This window comes from Diadema antillarum, unplaced genomic scaffold, assembly GCF_040938485.1.
Source record: "Diadema antillarum isolate AM-2024a unplaced genomic scaffold, OU_Dant_1.0 seq00000009_RagTag, whole genome shotgun sequence".
Taxonomy (NCBI): Eukaryota; Metazoa; Echinodermata; class Echinoidea; order Diadematoida; family Diadematidae; genus Diadema; species Diadema antillarum.
The window spans coordinates 312,269-333,916 of record NW_027271131.1 but is presented as its reverse complement, the minus strand read 5'-3'; the positions used below and the strand labels follow the sequence as shown (position 1 = coordinate 333,916).

General features: G+C 38.4%; 1 protein-coding gene across 1 annotated transcript; it reads left to right on the top strand.

The window, feature by feature from the left end:
• Positions 1–1,319: 1,319 nt before the first annotated feature.
• Positions 1,320–19,387, top strand: LOC139725016 (acetylcholinesterase-like). Its single transcript, XM_071636105.1, has 9 exons — positions 1,320–1,757; positions 5,191–5,350; positions 6,112–6,189; positions 7,690–7,808; positions 10,943–11,104; positions 12,372–12,677; positions 13,473–13,813; positions 14,866–15,056; positions 18,805–19,387. The coding sequence occupies exons 1-9, from the start codon at positions 1,353–1,355 to the stop codon at positions 18,897–18,899; spliced, it is 1,857 nt and encodes a 618-aa protein (XP_071492206.1). The 5' UTR covers positions 1,320–1,352; the 3' UTR covers positions 18,900–19,387.
• Positions 19,388–21,648: the final 2,261 nt, after the last annotated feature.

Here is a 21,648-nt window from a genome sequence, read left to right as displayed (position 1 = left end):
CGCTCTCATTACTTCTAACATTTTACCTCTGCCATTTTTACCTCTGCCACTTTCACCTCTGCCATTCTTATCTCTGCCATTTTTACCTCTGCCATTTTGACCCCTGCCATTTCTACCTCTGCCATTTTTACCTCTGCCATTTTTACCTCTGCCATTTTTACCTCTGCCATTTTTACCCCTGCCATTTTTACCCCTGCCATTTTTACCCCTGCCATTTTTACCCCTGCCATTTTTACCTCTGCCATTTTTACCCCTGCCATTTTTACCTCTGCCATTTTTACCTCTGCCATTTTTACCTCTGCCATTTTTACCTCTGCCATTTTTACCCCTGCCATTTTTACCTCTGCCATTTTTACCTCTGCCATTTTTACCCCTGCCATTTTTACCTCTGCCATTTTTACCTCTGCCATTTTTACCTGGCACCTTTTTCTCCCCGGATCGCTGCCTGTCTTAAAGGCATAATTTACCATTTGCAAATGAAACGAAAACTCATCATTAGTGCTTTAAAACAGCTCTGTATGGGGAAAAAACAAATGCTGTAAAGATTTTAATCGGCAAAATCGATGTTAAATAGACCCTATTGTTAAATATACCAAACGTGAATAATCGTTATAATAAAAATGTTGCCAGACTAAACCGTCTACAGTACGGTTTATTGAGAAAAATATAGATATATTCACATACTTTAGGCTTTATCGCGAAAATTTTATATAATGGGATGTTTTGTAGTACAACACACCTACACATATGCATTAAAATCAACGTCATATCTTGAAAAATTAAATCACTGTTCCCAAAGGTAAACAGGACCTTTAAAGGTCGACGTACAATGAATACATATATATGGCCATGTTATATCAAAAGATGAAATCAATCATAGACTAAAAAGTCGAACGTAAGTTAGTTATCAACCGATGAGAATTGAGTATTCAGAGACTTACATAATTGATTTTCTGACTAAAGAACGTTTGATCTCAACTTTTACTCAACAAAGCGCAATTAGGCTAGTTCTAGCTGCTCACATTCGTAACTAAATTTCAAGGAAATGAAGTGGAATATGTTTGGAATTATATATTTTTTTCGTTTTTAGAATAATAGTTGTCCAATACAACGCACAATATCGGTGAGCGAAGATCCCAAAGACAAAGTGGTTAGTTACTTATCATGAGCAGTATCAGTTGTACATTCCAGCACATTGGCAAAACACTGTCTGTTTCCGGGAGACTAGTATACTGCGGCATTGTACACAAACATTTCATACTCTGGCCTCCTTCAAAACTTTATCGAGGGAAGCTGATATTGCAACATATCAAGTAACACGTGCCTAGGCCTATATAAGCGTGCTGTGGGGAATGGAGTTGTATCGGGTCAGCAAAATGGCGAACTTAGCACTTGCAACTGTAGTGGCGATTGCAGTGTTAGATTTACTGGGCACATCATGCTTAGCGGATTCGGCAGCCGACCACCCCGTAGTCTCAACGTCCCGGGCGACGTTCACGGGAAAAAGAATCGTTGTCGATCCGTATCAGCTCGTCGGCTATCGGGGAGGTGTCGAGGCTTACACCCGTATCCCCTACGCCGAACCACCCGTAGGGGATCTCCGATACAGGCGACCCGTGCCCAAAGTTATCACGGGAGATTTCGACGCGACAAGAGCCTCCGTGGCTTGCCCGCAAATGAGAACTCCTGCCATTGACCTTGGTCTTGAAACAGCCGAAGATTGTCTGTATCTTGATGTATTTGTGCCAGAACCACGGGTAAACCACCGTATATCTGTTTTCCCCTTTCTTTTTTATTAACTCCGCCGACAGAGAATTATTTTGCGTCTGTCATTATCATCATAACTATTACACACTGTTAATTGATTATTATATGCCTAGTATATTGTTACTTCACTGATATCATTGCTAAATATCATCATGTTCATGAATATTATCATCCTGCCTGTTATAGAAATTATAGAAGACGGATATCTTCCTTTATATTCCACATACTAAGAATCTTGCTATAGGATTGGCCAAGAGCTGATCACGTGATAAAGCGTAGTTTTGCCCATCACATCACCTGAGAAGAACTAGGTCACTTGATAGTACACAGTGCATTGCACTTTCCCTTCAGTGTCGCGCGGTGCGCGCAGCAAATTCATTGTTTTGTCATCTATAAAGACAGCTGTTTGTTTTGCTGATCTCTGGCAGCCCATGCAGTCTTAACGCGAGATGAGTACGCGCGAAATAAAAGTGCGTTGCACTGTGGACTATCATTTAACTAGGTCGCTTGATAGTACACAGTGCAACGCACTTTCACTTCAGTGCCGTCCACGGTGCGCGCAGCAAATTCATGGTTTTGTCATCTACGCGCACACGTATCCTAAGCCCTAAGCTTACCTAAAGACAGCTAAAACGGTTTCAGATGTGGAATAAAATGGGAATTTCTAGTACCGTAGATGTGGAATATAAAGCAAATAATCAACTTTTAGTTTCAGGCAATGAGACAAACTATCACTTCCTCGGCGATCTGAATGTGTACGCTATCTTTCCTCAGCTGCGCTTCGGAAAGATAGCTACATCCAGATCGCCTCGGAAGTGATAGTTTGTCCCATCACCTTCACCAACGTTGATTATTTGCTTACTAGTCGCTTCTAGTCTTGTGTATATAGTGTGAGTGTGATTATGTTCGTATGTATGCAGGCGGGGACTGGGTATTGCAGTTAATCTGATTTATTTTGTGTTTCTGTAATTTTCTGGCTGATTCAAGACGCAGAACCTGTGTTTCACTATTTAGTTCGCCTATAGTTATGTGTATGTATGTGTGCGTATGTGTGTGCATACTTGTGTATGAGCGTGATGGAAGATAGGAGGTTCATGAAGACCGCGAACCCATTGTGGGCACAATATTAGGCTTCCACTGCCTTCTGTTGAACTTTGGACAGAGACTTTGATCAGAACACACACAAAAATAAGCCATACAAATATAGACAACAATAATTTATAAGCGCATGAGTTTAGTTATTGCAAAGTTCACAATTCCCTTTGAAAAATGCCGCCTGCCATTGACTATAGGACCAATTGCATTTTCTGCTCAATCTGGCCCTAAATTTTGGAGATCTCTAGATAACAGTATAAAAGAAGTTTTAAGTTTAGATGTAGTTTCATATTCATATTGAAGAAGTTTTTCATAAATTCTTATCGAGCAGAATGAATTATATTTTTGTACGCTCTTATTTCAAGTTCTTTTCTTCTCCTCATCAAAATCGTTAATCGTTTCAAAATACACAATTTCCACCATATGCTTTAGTGAGCCACTCGCATTTGGTACTTCGCGTGTGTCGGTATTGACCTTTCAACTCCTCTTCCGATTTTGCCCCTAGCCCGGTCTTCCTTGTCCTCCTTTATACTCATTTCCTGTTACCCTTTCACTCTAATTCCTCCCCTTTTCCCGTTTTTTTTTAATACAAGAGAGCTGCCTCATTTTGGGTTTTTTCGCCCGCTTTTTTTTTTTTGTGTGTACGTGTTTCTTCTCTCTCTCTTTAAGGAAACTTGCCTTATTTTTATTAGTACAGTTCAGTAATTAGCTCTTGTCCACAAGGAGAGTGTTGATTACATGTGCAAGCTTTGTTTTTCCACTGTCCTCTCCATTTCCAACAACTTGAATTTCAACTCGGTATATAATCAGAAAGGCCACAGTATTCATTGTCAGTTCACAGTATTTTTCTTTGTTACAACATTGTGCAGATTTTGTTGTTACTATATGTATATTCGAATATTTTGTGTTGTACTGGGAATTGAATAGCAAAGTGAAATGAAATCTCCCCTGCATCGAATATCGTACGCACTCACACAATAAGTTAAATCCTATCTCAGCACGTCAAAATACAGTTTGAACTGCATGATTTCTTTCTGTGTTTCATAAAAATTCTACCAAGTATTCTGAACCAACTTTTTTTTTATTCTGATAACTTCCTCTCACAATCAATTGCCTCTTTATTTAGGAAAACGTATAAAAATATACTGTTAATTTATGCGGTTTTTGTGTATTTGATTTGAAATTTGGTACACGATATCATTATAGTCGGTTGGGGGCACCGTACGTGTAAATACAACTGTAAATATATTTGTATCTCTTCATATTCTAAATCAATTGATTTTATTTCCAGTTGCAATTACTTATGTGAAATTAGTCTTTGATGGAATATTGTATTTTGAAAGAGAAATTTGGTAGTTACAGTATATGTATAAGGCTCACTTTTGTATCTGTTTAATTTGACCGAAAGATCGGTCTGTATCTGTCCGTCGGGGAATGTTCCGCGGAGACTGCGTCTGGCTTCACGGATCCCCTCCGTATGCACACCGAAGTCAACGATTGCGGCTCCTGTGTGGAGCAGTCGCGCACAGATCAAACGTTACGATAAACCAAATTTCAGACAGCTTTTTTACATTCAAACAAGTTTGACATGACATGACACAATTATGCAGCAATATTTGGGATAAATTTCTCACATTGTGCAATCGAAATACTCACATAAACTCGGTTATAACGCAGAAGTTTTATCGATATCGCAACATCGCCGTTCGCAAGCTGTAAGTCGCCATTTTGAATCTGTAAGCCAATCACATGTGAGGTACCTGTTTTAGTAAAACAAACACGTAGAAACTACCTCGCATGTGATTGGCTAATAGATTCATAGTTTATGTTTCTGCAGTTTGAACGTGACAACGCGACAGGCAGTGTTTTACGTTGAAAATTCTATTAAAATGTTGGATTACTCATTAATCTGGTGAGTGTAATGTATTCTTAAAACGCTAATTTCACTATACAAGCTTAAATTTGCCGACCTAGGGCCGTGAATTAGACGCAATCGAGAAGGGTGAGTTACCTCACCCAATTTTCCATAGAGACAGTGGTTAAGAACATCCACACAGCAATGGGTACTGCAACCTTCCGTCTGTCTACGGAGGACAGCGTTAATGGCAAAAAGGAGTCCTCCGGACAGACGGATCTTTCTGTCTACTGTTTAATGTGAATAATTATTGTATTGTATCGTATTGTTTCGTTCGTACATGCGTACATCAAGGCCACGCAATTCAGCCTCTGGGCTGCATGCTGTGTATTTTCTTTTTGATGAAATAAACCGACATCTATCTATCTATCTATCTATCTATCTATCTATCTATCTCTTCTTTGGTTGGGCAGCCGACGTCGGCCGCGGTGATGGTATGGATCCACGGAGGAGGTTTTCTGTTTGGGGCGGGCTCTATACCGAAAATATTGCCCATTCCCCTGGCTGCCATGAATGACGTCATCGTTGTGACCTTTAATTATCGACTGGGGTTCATGGGCTTCCTGTCAACAGGTGGGTGGACAACAAATAACAAAAGACAACAATAACAACAATTTAAGCTTTAAAGGGATGATATAGTTTTGGTTGAAATGGGGATTCAGACTTTAACTTTTTGCGACATAGAAACCATTTATGAAATATTAAAGAGCATGCAATTCTAAGAGGAATTCAACGTAACTTTTTTCAAATGAAAATCAGTTTTGATATGGCCGAGACATCCATAAGCAAAGTAAAACAAAGAGGTCCAAATAAAATGTGAGTCCCACCTTTACTTAGGACCTCTTTGTTTCGGGGGATATCTCAGCTATTTTTAAACCAATTTCCATTAAATAAACTTTGTATTCCTCTGAAAATTGTATGCTTTTACATATTTCGTAAGAGGAATTTTCATTATCTCACAAAAAAGTTGGAAACCTGAAGCCCCATCTCAGCCAAATATATATTATCTCTTTAATGAAACTGTGAAGCATTAATACAACTGCAGACTGGAGTACAATTTGATAAAGAGTGTAATGTCGCGGAGCCGATGTACGAAAACTTACATGACTGTGTTTAGATGTGGTCCACACAATACTATTATGCAATGATGAATATTAAAAGCTACTAGAGCAAGAAATGATGTGTTTATTCAGCAAGAAGAGCCCTGCAGTATCAGTTAGAAGAGCCTATGCTATGATTATTTTGTTGCTTTAATGACTTGAAGTTAGATTTAATGATTTGAAATTGATTTTGATATATTGCTCTTTTTTCAAATTATCTTGCCTTGTTGCTAGGCGACGAGGAGATGCCGGCAAATCTCGGGTTACTCGACCAGCGACAAGTTCTCTTGTGGGTTCAGGAGAATATCGAGGGTGAGCAAACCGCCGGTTTCTTCTTTGGAGCAAAATATCAAATGGCGATTGTAATGATGATACTAATGGTTCCATGAAATTTGCTCCTGTGACAATATTGTTCCCATGACTACGCGCTAAGCCAAACATACATTCTACCCGCAAACATAACACTAACCCAAATCCTAATCTTCACATCAAAATCAAGCCTAATACCGTATCACAACCCTAACCCTATAACCCCGAGTTCTTGGAGAAACTAAGACCGGAGCCATTGTCGCAGGAGTAAATGTCGTGTCACCGATACGGATACATCTCAGCAATAATTCTATATGATAAACCAAGTAAATATGGCTATCGCTTCACAGCGGTCGATGCCTTTTAATGTTTCCACAACAGATATATGGCGCTATACAAATGCTGTGGATCATCATCATAATCATCATCGATGCACTGACATTCTATCTGCTGACGACTTTATTCGTCAAGGTGTTCACGAACGAAGAAATTGAGCACTTTAATGGCAGGAGAAACAGATCTTGTTTTGTTTTGATTATTGCTGTTGTTGCTTAAACTATTGTCTTGCAGCGCATAATTGTCATCACCAGCTACCCATTCAAGAAAATCTGGGCTTGGTTTACTTACATCTTTTCATTCTTCATGTTTACTACCGTAGAAGGCATAATATTCCTAAGAAAGAAATTTATTAATACTACAAATCACCCAAGACGAAACTCCCAATCGCATGGACGACAACATGGCCTAGAATCGTAAAGCCTCAGTACAAACTTTGAAACAAGGTTCCCCTTCTTTTTTTTCTTTCTTGTTATGTAGCGCCTATACTCTCAGTCGTATGCTCGATCTGTAAAATTACATTTATTGTGAATACCAAGTGAAAAAGAATGAACCAGCACGGGATTTGAACACGCGTCACCTACTGCGTCGTGTATTAGGCCCATCACTAACAGCAAAAAACAAAAAACAAAAACAAAAACAGAAAGGGAACTTCCATAGAACTACACCGTCCCTGCACAACGATTCCCTTCATTTTTATAACTCGCCTAGATTCTGCAGGTCAGTGACTTCTGAATAAGACCAACAGAGAATGAACGAGAGGTGAGGTACGGTACTTGGGTATTATTTTGCTCAAACTTTATCGTGCCATTGCTATGAACTGCATGGCTTCAGCTCAGTGTATTGCCGATTGGCCGATTGGGTTATACGCATAATTATGCAGTGACGCGGGTTCAAATCTCAGGATATAGTTCCTCCTTTTTCAGTTGGTGTTCATAATAATTCTGAACGAGCTTGCGACCTCATTCACAAACAGTAAAAGCGAAAATACAAACAAAACAAAACAAAACAAAACAAAAACGAAAACCCAAATAAACAACCAACTAACCAAAACAAACAAACAAACAAACAAACAAACAAACAAACACAAAAAGAAAAAAAATCCTCTCTTACTACACTTTAGCCGCAAAACATAATTATTCCCTTCAAGTATTGTTCCATTTTCAGCTTTTGGTGGAGATCCGAGTAGGGTAACAATCTTTGGGGAGAGCGCTGGATCCATCTCCGTCAACTACCACCTGATATCTCCCATGAGCGCTGGTCTGTTTTCTGGAGCAATAATGCAGGTTGGTGGTTTTAGGGTCCTCACGCAGTGGTCCATGTTCGCTGGTATACACTCTAAAACATGAAGCGGTAAATCAACATTTTACGTGTTGTCACTTCAACAACCTGTTTGTAAAGTGTTTGATTTAACACTCCAAATATTGGATTGCCAATTTCTGAAATGGTAGTTCGACATTTTGAGTGTTAAATGTAACAGTTTGCGTGTTAAATTTAACCTCAAACAAAAGGCTAGAGGAGTGAAAACATTAAAAATGTGAATTTACCATTTCATTTTTAGTGCGTATTTAGGCAACTTTATATACCATTAATGTTCAAGTGGCATGTCTCCTATAGCGTCTAGCTTTTCTTTTAAGGCTCAAATGAGCTCCTGCGATTACTCATGGTCCCGCGTCCGTTGTGTGTTATTCGTCGTCCGTCATGCGGTGTGCGTAACTTTTTTACATTTTCATCTTCTTCTTGAAAACTCCATGCGGCGGATTTTCACGAAACTTGGCAAGGTAGCATCTCTAAGGGAATACAATCTCAATCAAGTTTTGTTCGAATGGACACCATCATGACCCCCCCCCCCCTCCGCCGCCATCAAGGAATCTTTGAATATCTTCTTCTCCAGAACCAGAACTGATCGAGCTTAATCGATAGGCCTATACTGAGTAAGCATATTCATTACTGTACTTCAAGTTTGTTCATGGTTTATCCAGGAGTTCCCCCATAGGGTCCGGCGGGGGCGGGGCGGGGGGGGGGGGGGGGTGGGTCTAAATTGGGGCCTATACTGTACATTTTCTTCGTCTTTCAAACACAAAGTCAAATTGTCACCAAACTTGGCAGGTACACCCAGAGCTACCAAGTCTCACGCATTCTGCGTGAGACTCAAGCATTTAGGGGCCATCTTACGATCTCACGCATGACACCCATTTTTCTCATGCATCGGACGAAGTCTGCAACTTGGGCCTATAATAATGAGCATAGCTCAAAAGATTAAAGTGATAGTTGCAATTGAAGGTATATTTCCCTTTTGTCTTTCAAAATAAGTAAAAAATAGTCACTTAAGTATATGCACCTGATCGCACCATCAAGAGCTAAACATTGAAAAAGCTCCCTACCATGGGAGGCCACATCGCAGGGGGAAAAAACCCCTCCCACATCCTCGCTCGCGCGCACATTCGCATGCCGAGATGCCGAGTCATGAAAGTCTCACTCATAATTTTTTTTTGAACTTGGCATCCCTGTACACCACGTATTATCATGAGGGTGATTATTTGCACAATGGGTACCATTCTCTATTATACGGTGGGGGTCCATTGGAGCACAATGCCCAGAGCTTGGGGGGGGGGGGGGGGGGACAGACAAAACTCCAAAATCAAGGAATCTTAACAAATCTTATTCGTGATAGGCTGTAAGATTTAGTTTGATGTGAGAATTAGGATGAGGTGTATATAGGGTTGTTTGTGGTTAGAATTCATTTAGCGTGCAGATATTTCATGGGAACAATAATTGTGGCGGGAGCACATGTCATGGAACTAGAAAATATATTTGTACAAATGGGCACAATTCTTCACTTGGGGCCCCTAGGGGCACTAGAATGCCCGTTGGGAGGAACAAAGCCCCACATTTAGGCATCTTCACAAATCATCTTTCTTAGAACCAGAAGTTATAAGTCACAATTATTGTTATGAGTAAGCAGATTGGAGACTGTTTGTAACAGTTCCAGGGATGGGCCGGGCCCTGTGCCGGAGGGAGGGGAGAACCACCACATACTTTTCTTTTCCTTGAAAACACATTAGAAAATTTGGTACCAAACTTGGCAGAAAAACTCTGAGCAAATTCATTAGTGGTGTTTTTTCAAGGTTATTTATGGTTATTATCCAGCTATTGGGCGGGAGTCCGATAGTGGTTACTTGTTACATTTTGATCATTTTTTTTACTTCATAATAAAGTCAAATTTTCTAAATACAGTGTATGCCTACCTGACAGGTTTTTTTTTTCTGTTTTTACCAGTGTACTAGAATATGCAAATATATACACCATGCTCCATGGAAACCCTCAAACCTGCCTCCCTCCCAGGTTTCCAATGTTCGTCAGGTAAGAGTCTGCAAGAATGCATTGAAGGTGAACTTGCGAAACTCAGCCGAGCGCGAGACCCGCGGGTCTCTTGTTTCACATTGTTTCGTCTACCAAGAGTATTGTGTTAGCTAATCTAATCACAATTGAACATTTTCTTACTGTACATGTATGGCTGGCGCATTACACGCAGGAGGGTCGACTGCTCGAGTTGAATTGCTTCATTATCAGAATATACTCCCCAGCCTGAAGATTTTCAAGTTGTGTGCATGCAGGCGGAAGAATTGTGATGCCAGCTTCAGTTCATATTTTCTTTTTCCATCATTTGGGGTCATATGAGCAAGATGAGGATCACCTATACATTGAAAAGGGGTGAATGTCTGAATCCCATGCTAGGTTATTTCAGATGACATAATTACAGGGATGCCAAGTTCAAAAAAAATTTATGAGTGAGACTTTCATGACTCAGCATCTCGGCATGCGAATGTGCGCGCGAGCGAGGATGTGGGAGGGGTTTTTCCCCTGTGGCCTCCCACGGTAGGGAGCTTTTTCAATGTTTAGCTCTTAATGGTGCGATCAGGGGCATATACTTAAGTGACTATTTTTTACTTATTTTGAAAGACAAAAGGGAAATATACCTTCAATTGCAACTATCACTTTAATCTTTTGAGCTATGCTCATTATTATAGGCCCAAGTTGCAGACTTCGTCCGATGCGTGAGAAAAATGGGTGTCATGCGTGAGATCGTGAGATGGCCCCTAACTGCTTGAGTCTCACGCAGAATGCGTGAGACTTGGTAGCTCTGTAATTATAATAGGGTGCAGGTGTGACAGCGTTAATTTCATCGTCCCGCCCATCCTTCCTCCCCCCCCCCCCCAAAAAAAAAAAAAAAAAATAGAGCAATGGTATTCATGCGTTTATTTGGGAGGGTCTGAAAAGATATTCAAGTGTAAGCTTTATGGGGTTTTTTTTCATATTAAAATTTCAGTTTTTATAAATACTAGTAAAGGTGTAAGCTCGTAATCTTTAACAGAATATTTTGTTGTGATCATTATTGAAATTTACTGTGGTTTCGTAGAGCGGAACAACAGGCGGATGGACTCGATACTTTGTGGAAGACAGTCGGCAGTTGGCATTTGAGTTTGGGAAAGTCATGAATTGTAGCGCCACTACTTCCCATGAGCTTGTCGAATGTTTGCGACAGAAATCTGCAGACGAAAGCATCAATTTCTTTGTCGAGGTAAGACTCAGCTAAATGATTTTTATTTTCTTCTCCTTCCATAAGTATAAAATAGACATATTTTGTAGAAAAGATGTAAAACTGCTTATATTATGAATTATTGTTAATATCGTTTTATGATTATGATCAAAAATTGATGCGACTCACAATAACATGCAACCCTTCATCACTGACTGAACGTTGAAAAGGTCTCTACTGAAACGCGTTACCTAATTTATATTTATCTTGTTTACTCCAATTCTTGATTGAATGATTATAGCGGAAAAAGTTATCGTTTAAACTCAATGAAATTCAGGGCATTTCATTTTCAAATTACATTGTTTGAAACATATTGGCATGCTTAGAAAGCTTTACTTCTTGAAATAATCAAGAACTTGTTTGTTTGTTTCATTTCCATCTGAGAAGATGGCTGGATAGTCCATATTCAGCTGCAATAGCTTGTCTTCCATGGGGTCCAGTTGGATATGACTAAGGCGAGACAACTTCACCGGATTAAATACCCTGCTCTTTGTTTATTGCTGATTTCCCCGAGTGCTTCTTTCCTTACTGAATACTAATTTGTGGCAATGTTCAGCTGTTTGAATAAGATTCATTCGAGAGCGCAACACAGGGTAACACATCATGTATAGTGATTTTGTTGTTGTTGTTGTTGTTGTTGTTGACATATTACAAATGGGAGATTGAAGCTTATATCTGCGTAATAGAAATCATTGAATGTATATAGGTAGACAGCGTTTAACCTTTCAAATTTAGACTTTAAGAGCATTATATTGTTCGGAATGTTGCACAAAAACGACCACTGAAAACCTACACGAAAGGAATATTTTGACTATCATTCAACAATGTATGCAAAGAGCTATAGCTTCTCCTTAAAATCACCGAGGTAGTCATCCAATAACTGTGAATTATGAAATACCAATTTGTACTATGTAAGTAGATGTTATGGATCATGCAAACAGCAAGAATACAGGGATAACAGGCAATATGCATCGCCGGGAGATACTGTTCCTATGATCAGAGTTTCGTTCCAGTTTTTCTCGTCCGAAACTTTGTTGAAGACACAAATTTCCTTACTGTCCCCGTATGCAAGGTGGTATGATAGTCGTCTAAACTACAACCTCTATATAGTACAACGGGATATCAGATCTGATGGAAACGTCAAAGTTCGCATGTTTCCATAGAGAAGCCAGAAAAAAGGCACTTTAAGATCATTGAAGAATTAGAAATATCCTTTGAAATCAACGAATTATAAATTCATAACTTCCAGAACCCTGAAGCGATGGCGGGCTTATTGGCCCGCCCGGCGATCGACGGCCAGTTCATTCCTCGTGACCCCGTGGAAATGGCTGCCGACGGCGAGTTCAACCACGTACCCGTCCTCGTCGGTTGTCTGGAGGAAGAAGGAAACGTAGCCCTCCATCCACTCGCTGTGGGGGGAGCCAGCAGCGAAAAGATGGTGTGGGACCAGGCAACAATGCGATCTTCTATCAACGCGTATCTGTCGCTGGTCAAAGACGGATCGGACGATTTGGTCCTAGACATGGCGTCATTTGCTTATACGTCGCCGGAAAAAGTATATACATGTATTAAAGTATTTATTATCACATATTTTTGTAATATCTATTAGAAGTATTTATCATCATATATTTTTGTAATAACATATATTATTGCGAATTATCTATTGTATTATACTGCAAAATTATTGAAGAATCAAGCTTAAAAGCTTTTTCTTTGCATGTGCCCCCAGTAATCTTTGAAATAACAAAAAATACAATAAAAATCAAGTTATACCAAATTTTATCGATAACGGGACCTTCCTTTTCTTCGGTGTAAAATGAAGAGAAAGAAGTTCATTCGAGCTACATAGCATGCACTTCAACTCTGAAAATTCGACTGCGATATAAAAGAGTTCAAGTAACACGTCATGAGGTATAGGTCAAAGCAAAAATTCAACATAAATAAATTCTCTTTTTTCGCATTACAGTAAAGGCACATTTGACTTTCCTCTTTCAAGAGCAGCCAGGGGGAGTAGTATTATCCTTAACACACGTCATTGACAAGTCGAGGAAAAGTGCATCTAAAAAAAAATAAATGTTGTGAAATTCTCTTTATATTTTCCTTATATTATCGTTCTACGCTTGTGATATCATACACTCTAGTAGTCTTCTCATCCAGCAGTGGCTGCGCAGATACTTTAAAAAATTCATAATTTCAGAACGGATTCAGAACGGATTGTCCGATTTCCCCCAAAGTTCACTGATGTGTTCTACTGATATTGCTGCATTCAGTCAATCCACATGGGCATAAAATGTGATTATGAAGGTGGACTTGCCCTGTAAACAATGCTACTCTTTGGACATTGTGGCAGCTCGACGACCCCGAGGCGGATTTCGCCGATGACGGCGCCCTGTTCATCGGCGACAACGTGTTCCTGTGTCCGACATTCAAGACAGCCGAACTCCTGTCGGTGGGCGGTAGCACCGTGTACCATTACCTGATGACTCATAGACCATCGGCCTCGATGTGGGGTGAAAACTCCACGTGGATGGGTGCAGCTCATGCCGAGGACGTCCCTTACGTATTCGGTTCACCGTTCATGGTCGCGGCCGACGACGAAGAAGGCTCTTTCATGACGGGAAGTTTCAATAATGATGAAGTCGTCATTTCGAGAACGATCATGGAGTACTGGTCTAACTTCTCCAAAACAGGGTAGGATATTATGCTATGACAACTAAAAGCATCTTACCATTGTGCAACCCATTTCGTTTACACACACACACACACACACACACACACACACATACACACATATACACACACTTCTTAATTATATTTTTATTCGAATTTCGTTTAATGCCACCGTCTTTTTCGCAATGAAACGAATACAAACAACAATTTCGTCCAAATTCGTACAAACAGACAGACTATACAAAAGTCTACAAAATGTATTCAACAGTGTACAACAATACAAAATTATAATTGTGGTAAAATACGAACTTCACCTTGAACATTCAATCTCGAGGACAAGTTAACTTCGACTGAGGTTAAGCTTTTTGGAGCGCCAAGTGTCGATTTCGGGAACGATGGCAACTTCGTCAACGAAATGACTGATTTCGTAACGAAATCGACCGTGCGACACTTATCGAGCTTGTCCTCGACTTTCAGGATCACCGTCTGAACGTAACTATAATCAAGAGTTACTCGAGCATAGTAAATCGATCATAATGAGGTAAGGCATGTACGGAATATGATATGATAAGGCATACATGATTAAAGAGAAAAATCGCCAAAGTGGTTCTCCCATGTTTTCCCATCTTTATAAACGTAAATATTATGCATCTTACCCACTTTTGATGAGAAATTGTTTCCTCTATATTATGTTCCATTTTTAAAAACAATCTTTCTCTGCTTGGTCAGTTATTCTCAGACATGTATTTTAAAATAATGTTTTTCAACAAAATTATTGAACTATTTACACATCTCAACAACTCAAACAGCAACTCAGTAACAAATTTCCATATCTGTTTAAATCTATAACAGCAAATATAAACGTAGCCTGTCTACATTATGTTTCTGGTTCCAACTGTCTGTAGGAACACACACGCACGCACACGTAAAAGATATGTGATCGTTAGACCGCTCGAACCGCTTGTTTTATTATGTAGATTTTCGACAGTATAAAGATGTTAGCGTTTACGTGCAGCCTTTTGTCATTTTGGTGTGTCTCTTTTTCACATGATCTCTCCTTGACGCACTTGCAGAAATCCGAATCTTGCATCAACAGCAGACACTGTGGTTGCCGACACCTTATTTCCGGAATGGCCAAGGTTTACGAAGTCTGAGCCACACTACAAGGAGTTATCTCTTCCCTTTGAAAATAGGTGGGGTAACCCAGCCCCACGGCGATGCCATTTTCAGCTCAATGTTCTGCCTAAGCTCCAAGCTAATGCAGGTAAATTGTCAGATAGTTTTTATAAATTGTATCCATGTTTGCTGACTCCTATAATAGTGGAGCGGCATAGCCGAACAATTGTGCATTTTGTGATAAAAGCACCAAATTTCGTACACATGTTGACAATAACGTTTAGATTAAATTCAGATATTGGGCCATCGAAAATAGCGCCCTCAACGTCCATGGCAGCCATTTTTCAAAATGGCTGCCATAAATGCCATGTTTTCGTAAAATTTGCTAATTTTAGGAGAGAAAAGTCAATAAGATTTTGGTTACAAATGGGAAATTACATTCAAAATAAATCTAGATATCTGGCCATCGGAAATAGTGCCCTCAACGGCCATGGCAGCCATTTTTCAAAATGGCCGCCATAAATGTCATTTTTTTCAAAATATTTGGTTTTGCAAACAAGTGGGAAATTACATTCAAAATGCATTTAAATATTTGGCCATTGTTAATTGCGCCCTCAACGTCCATCTGTCTAATAACAGAATAATGTGCCAGTTCTTCGATGATTTTGAAAATTTCAGATGGGAAAAGTTAATAAGATTTTGCCCATAAATGTTGATTACATTCAAAATGAATCTAGATATTTGGCCATTGGAAATTGCGCCCTCAATGGCCATGGTAGCCATTTTTTTCAAAATGGCCGCCATAAATGCCATTTTTTCGTTAAAAAATGCAGATTTCAGAATGGAAAGCCATTTTTTTCTTTTTTGCAAACAAGCGGGAAATTACATCTAAAATAAATCCAGGTATTGGGCAATTGAAAATTGCGCTCTCAATGGCTATGGCAGCCAATTTTTTTTTTTTTAATGGGCACCATAAGTGTCACTTTTTCATTTTAAAAAAAAAATGCTAATTTCAAAGATAAAAGTCAATGAAATTTTGGTTATAAATGGGAAATGATAATTGAAACAAATCTCCATATTGGGCCATCGGAAACTGCACCCTCAACGGTCATGACAGCCATTTTTCAAAATGGCCGCAATAAATGCTATATTTTCGAAAAGATTTACTGAAATCAGAAGGGAAAGCCAACGAGATTTTACAAACAGGTGGGAAATTACATTGAAAAGTAAACTTATTGGGCCATTGCAAATTGCCCCCTCAATGGCCATTCCAGCCATTTTTCAAAATGGCCACCTTGAATGTCTTTTTTTCGTAAAGTGTTGCAGACGTCAATCAGAATTTCCACAAAGGTGAAAAATTACATTTAAACTGAATTTGATATTAGGCCATCCAAAAGTGCACCCTCAACAGCCGTAGCAGCCAAGTTTCAAAACAGCTGCCATGGATGCCCCCCCCCCCCACGTTTTGCTCTTTTTTTTTGTGCAAAAATTTGCTGATGTCAGAAGGAAAAGTCAATAAGACTTTGCAAACAAGTTGAAAATTATGCTCAAAAATAAATTTAAGTACAAGGTCTTCTTAGAAGGCGCCCTCAAGGGCCATGCTGACCGCCATGGATGTCTGCTTCTTTTTTTTTTCTTTTTCTTTTTGATAGAAAAGAGAAGAGTGTATTGTAGCCATTTTGACAAATAGCTGAAATAGCAAATGAAAACACAGCATATGATGACTAAATGTCTAAACTTCTTTGTTTCTAATTGTCAACTTGCGCAAAAAAAAAAATGTTTATTGTCTTCTTCCGGCATTAGGACATCTTCATTAAAAAAAATGGCATCTATGACAGCCATTTTGGAAAATGGCTGCAATTGCCGTTATTAGCAATTTTTTTCTTCTTGAAAATTTGTGAAGGAACAATTTCTAGAGTTCATGCAATCTAAATATATTGTTTGATTTTAAACATGGTTTTTCAATTTATGTACACATTTGCTAACTTTTCTTTCAGAAATTACCATTTTTTTAAACAAAACGATTATGACAATGGCAGTCATTTTGGAATATGGCGGCCATGGCCGTTGAGAGCAGTATTACAGTTATCTAATACAAACATTTATTTCAAACATAATTTTCAAATTGTGTGCAAAATCTTACTGACTTTTCCTTTGGTGAAATCAGGAAATAAAAAATAATGGAATCCATGGTGGCCATTTTGAAAAATGGCTGCAATGGCCATTGAGGGCGCTATCTACAATAATGTAATACATAGGCGCAAGATATATTTCGAGCGGAATTTTTGAATTGAGTGCAAGATCTTATTGACTTTTCCTTCTGGAATTAGTAAATTCAGAGGAAAAGGTGGTATTTATGGCGGTCAATTTTAAACATGGCCGCCATTGGCGTTGAGGGCGCAATTTGCAATGGCCCAACATCTAAATTTATTTTGAATTTTATTTCCCACTCGTTTGCAAAATCATGTTGATTTTCCCTTCTGAAATTAATTTTTATAAAAAATTGAATTTATGGCAACCATTTTGGAAAAAAAATGGCTGCCATGACCGTTAGGGGGCGCAATTTGCGATGGTCCAATATCTAAATTTATTTTGAATGTTATTTCCCACTCGTTTGCGAAATCTTACTGATTTCCCTCCTGAAATTTGTAACATTTTACGAAAACTGGCATTTATTGCGGCCATTTTGAAAAATCCCTGCCATGGCGGTTGAGGGCGCAATTTGTGATGGCCCAATATCTAAATTCATTTTAAATGCTATATTCCAGTCGTTTGCAAAATCTTATTGATTTTCCCTATTGAAATTTGTAAATTTTTATGAAAAATGGCATTTATGGCGGCCATTTTGAAAAAAAATGGCTGCTATGGCCGTTGAGGGCGCTATTTACGATGGCCCAATATCTGAATTTATCTTTAATGTTATTTCCCACTCGTTCGCAAAATCTTCCTGATCTTCCCTTCTGAAATTTTTAATTTTTTGCGAAAAATGGCATTTATGGCGACCATTTTGAAAAATGGCTGCCATGGCCGTTGAGGGCGCAATTTGCGGTGGCCCAATATCTAAATTTATTTTGAATGCTATTTCCCACTCGTTTGCAAAATCTTATTGATTTTCCCTTCTTAAATTTGTAAATTTTTATGAAAAATGGCATTTTATGGCGGCCATTTTGAAAAATGGCTGCCATGGCCGCTGAGGGCGCTATTTACGATGGCCCAATATCTGAATTTATTTCAAATGTCATTGTCAACATGTGTGCGAAATTTGGTGCTTTTATCATAAAATGCACAATTCCTCTAATTTTTCAAGCTATGCCGCTTCACTATAAGTCAATTTGACTCCTCTGCTGATGCTGATTATGTTACACTAACATAGTTTGGTTAGTAATGATGTAAAAACTCATAACACGCTCTTGTCGGTGCGGATATAGAGAGGCAACACTAATAACGTGGTTCTTTTTTTTTCTTCAAAAAAAAATCAATGGTAGAGCAAATGTACAGTGGATCACCGTTAACGAAGTCCTCGGGACCGAGAGTTTTCTTTTGTTATAGTACATGTACATGTATTGAAACTTCCTAATACGACCCCATCCAGAGTCATGAATTGGGTCAGGGTGACCCCATTCCCGGTCTTCATGACCAAATGCCAAGTCATTTTTGACCCGGAATGGTGTGTGACCCCAACGGACCCAGTTCCAGGTCAGTTCTGACCCGGATTTTTTTAGAGTGTATACAACCAAACAAAATATTTCATAAGCAATAAACAAACATTTTGCGGTCTGAATTTTTCGTTCGTTGTAACCGGAATTTTGTTATGACCGTGTTCGTTTTAACGGGAATGCACTGTATAGAAGAACTTAAGTTCCTCTTCTTTTCTTTGCGCTCTAAATTCTTTCCAGTTGAAATGAAACGACTGAAATCTCTCTTGGAAGCCAGAGTCAGCGAAGACAGCGGCAAGAGTTGTGACGATTCGGGGTCCTGTCGGGAGGAGTGACTCATGCCAAGCACCATGTACGAGTAATACGACAACACAATCAAGCTGATCTCTACAATATCGATCTATTCAGTGTAATACATGTACAAATCATTTCTCAGTTCAAACTTAAAGGTGTTAACGTTGTTTAACAGAAGCGCTTTTCGCCGTCTGTACATAGAGCGGATAACCAGAACGTTGTTAGGTGACCTATGAAAAACATATATAAACTGAAACCAAAATTTCATATTATGATTATGAATATAAGCTTGGATGATATTGTTTGTTTTTATTTACATTTGTTACCTTGGTATAGACATCTACAAGCAGTACATTCATGACGAAGAAAATATACCAGGGCCCTGTTTTATGAAGTTATAATTGAATATGTAGTTGATTTCTATCATAAGTCAATGGCAGCCTGTGTGTTCAGGAAATTTATAATTGAGTATATTCTTTTGATAAAACGGATCCCAGGTACTGTAATAATTTATTTGATACTACTACTGTATAAGACGTTTTTTTCCCATTAAATTGTTTGGTGTTTGTACTGATTACCAGTAAAAGTTTTTTATGGAAGTGTCATATTAATGATATTATTTTGTAAAATCATTTTGCGTTATATAGGTGTAATGTACACACTGAAATATCATCTTCCTTAATATGCATTAATGACATTGTATTCAAGCTTCGAACCGTATTTAGAATATAGAATTCTTACTTGGGAACTACATAATTATTATCTGACATTGCTGGATTGGACAAACTTCTTCTCATGCAATAGGTGGCGCTCAGAATTGTTTTTAACCTCCACACCCGAGAACACACTGATGCTCTGTTATCTGGGCATAAAATTCTTAGAAAAAAAAGATTTGCATTTACTTCAGCTTGGTCAATTTGTGTTGATTACAACTGCAATCACCTACCGAAAATATGTCACGGCTTATTTCATTGTAATAGTTACGCACACAACTACAGTGTTATGTATCCCACGAAACGATCCAGAATTTCATCTCCCATTTATAGAAATGACGATTGTTTGTCCAACATACATGTGTTTAAACTGGACCCACATTTTGAAATATCGTTGATAAAAGCTGAATAGAATCTTCGAAGCTTATTACATTGAAATATAAAGTGAGAAAAATGTTTTCCACATACAGATGATTATATTGTTTATGTTATGGCCCTTTCACATGCCCTGACGACGTTAAAGGTCCAGTTTACCTTTGGGAGTAGAGATTTCAAAAAATTTCAAGATATCACATTTGATGCATAATGTGTTTATAGGTCTGTTGTATCATAAAACACCATACCATATTAAATTTTCGCAAAAGAGCCTATAAACGAGGAGATATCAGTGTTTTTCTTAATAAACCGTAACTGTTGATGGTTTAATCCAGAAATATTTTTATTATAACTATTGTTCACATTTTGTGTTTTTAACAACACTTAACATTGATTATACAGATTCAAATTTTTACAGTGGTTGTTTCTAGCCCTATCTCACATTTTAGAACTATATTGAAGCACTTATGCTGGGTTTTTGTTTCATCTGCAAATGGTAGATTATGCCTTTAACAGAACTTTCTTCCCTTCTCTGCTCCTTCTCCTTTCAATTAATTTTGTTCTTCGTTGTAAAACAATGTCATTGTGTTTTTATTGTTACTACAATATTGATTATTGTGATCATGAGTGCAATTTTTTCTTTTTTGCTTAGCGTAACCACCTGCGTGTAATTGTTGTTTTGTCACCATATTTTCCTGCAACACACGGCTCAATGAACATACAGTGTCAGATCATGGAGCTACATAACTCCATGGTCAGATTTATGCCGCAGCGTTGTTGTATAAAAACCTTGAGTTTGTTTATTTTCACCTCCGCCAGTAGGTGGAACCTACAGTCGGTGGAGGTATGTTCTCGGTTCCGTTTTTGTCTGATTGTGTATAATATAACTCAGAACGGAGGAACCAATTTTCACCAGTCTTGCAGGGTATGTTCATAATTAGGTATTAAAGAAATAATTAAATTGTGGGGTCAAAAGATCAAAGGTCAAAGTTCATGGTGGTCATAAAGTACATAAGCTTAATCTCCCATGTTATAACTAAAGAACGGATAATCGGATTTTCACCAAATTTGCAAAGATGTTTATAACGAAGAAAAAAACTCGCTATAATAGTATTATACGTGTACATAATACTCTTTTTAGTCAATAGTATGTAGTGTGCATTGTGTATAATGTAATTCTTCATCATGACATCAACCTTATCTAATACAGTATTACTACTGTATATACCTAATCATACCATACTTAATCATTAAAAATGAACTTCAGATGACTGCGATGACTGTTGGTTGGCCGATTATGACTGGCTACAATAATTGTGTTGTGCTTTCTGTCTCAACGGAACATTTAGACAGAGAAGACGTAACTATCTGCGATTAAAACGAGATTGATTGATTAATTGTTTGATTGACTGTTTCTATTTCTGCATTATTTCATCCGTACATGAGATGACACACAAGTGCACAGAGCCACAATTTACGCATAAACTCACTACTTCTGTTTCAAGTTGTTTTGTAGCACATTCGGGAATGTGCATTTGCATTTATTAACCCATCAATGTACTCAAAGGGAAATGGATATACACCAGTTGTCATGGATGATATGCATGATTAATGATCCGCGGCATGTAACAGACACACGACTAAACAACATCGTCCCGATACTCAGGCATAGATATGGAGCCAGTTATAGCGTGAATTAAAA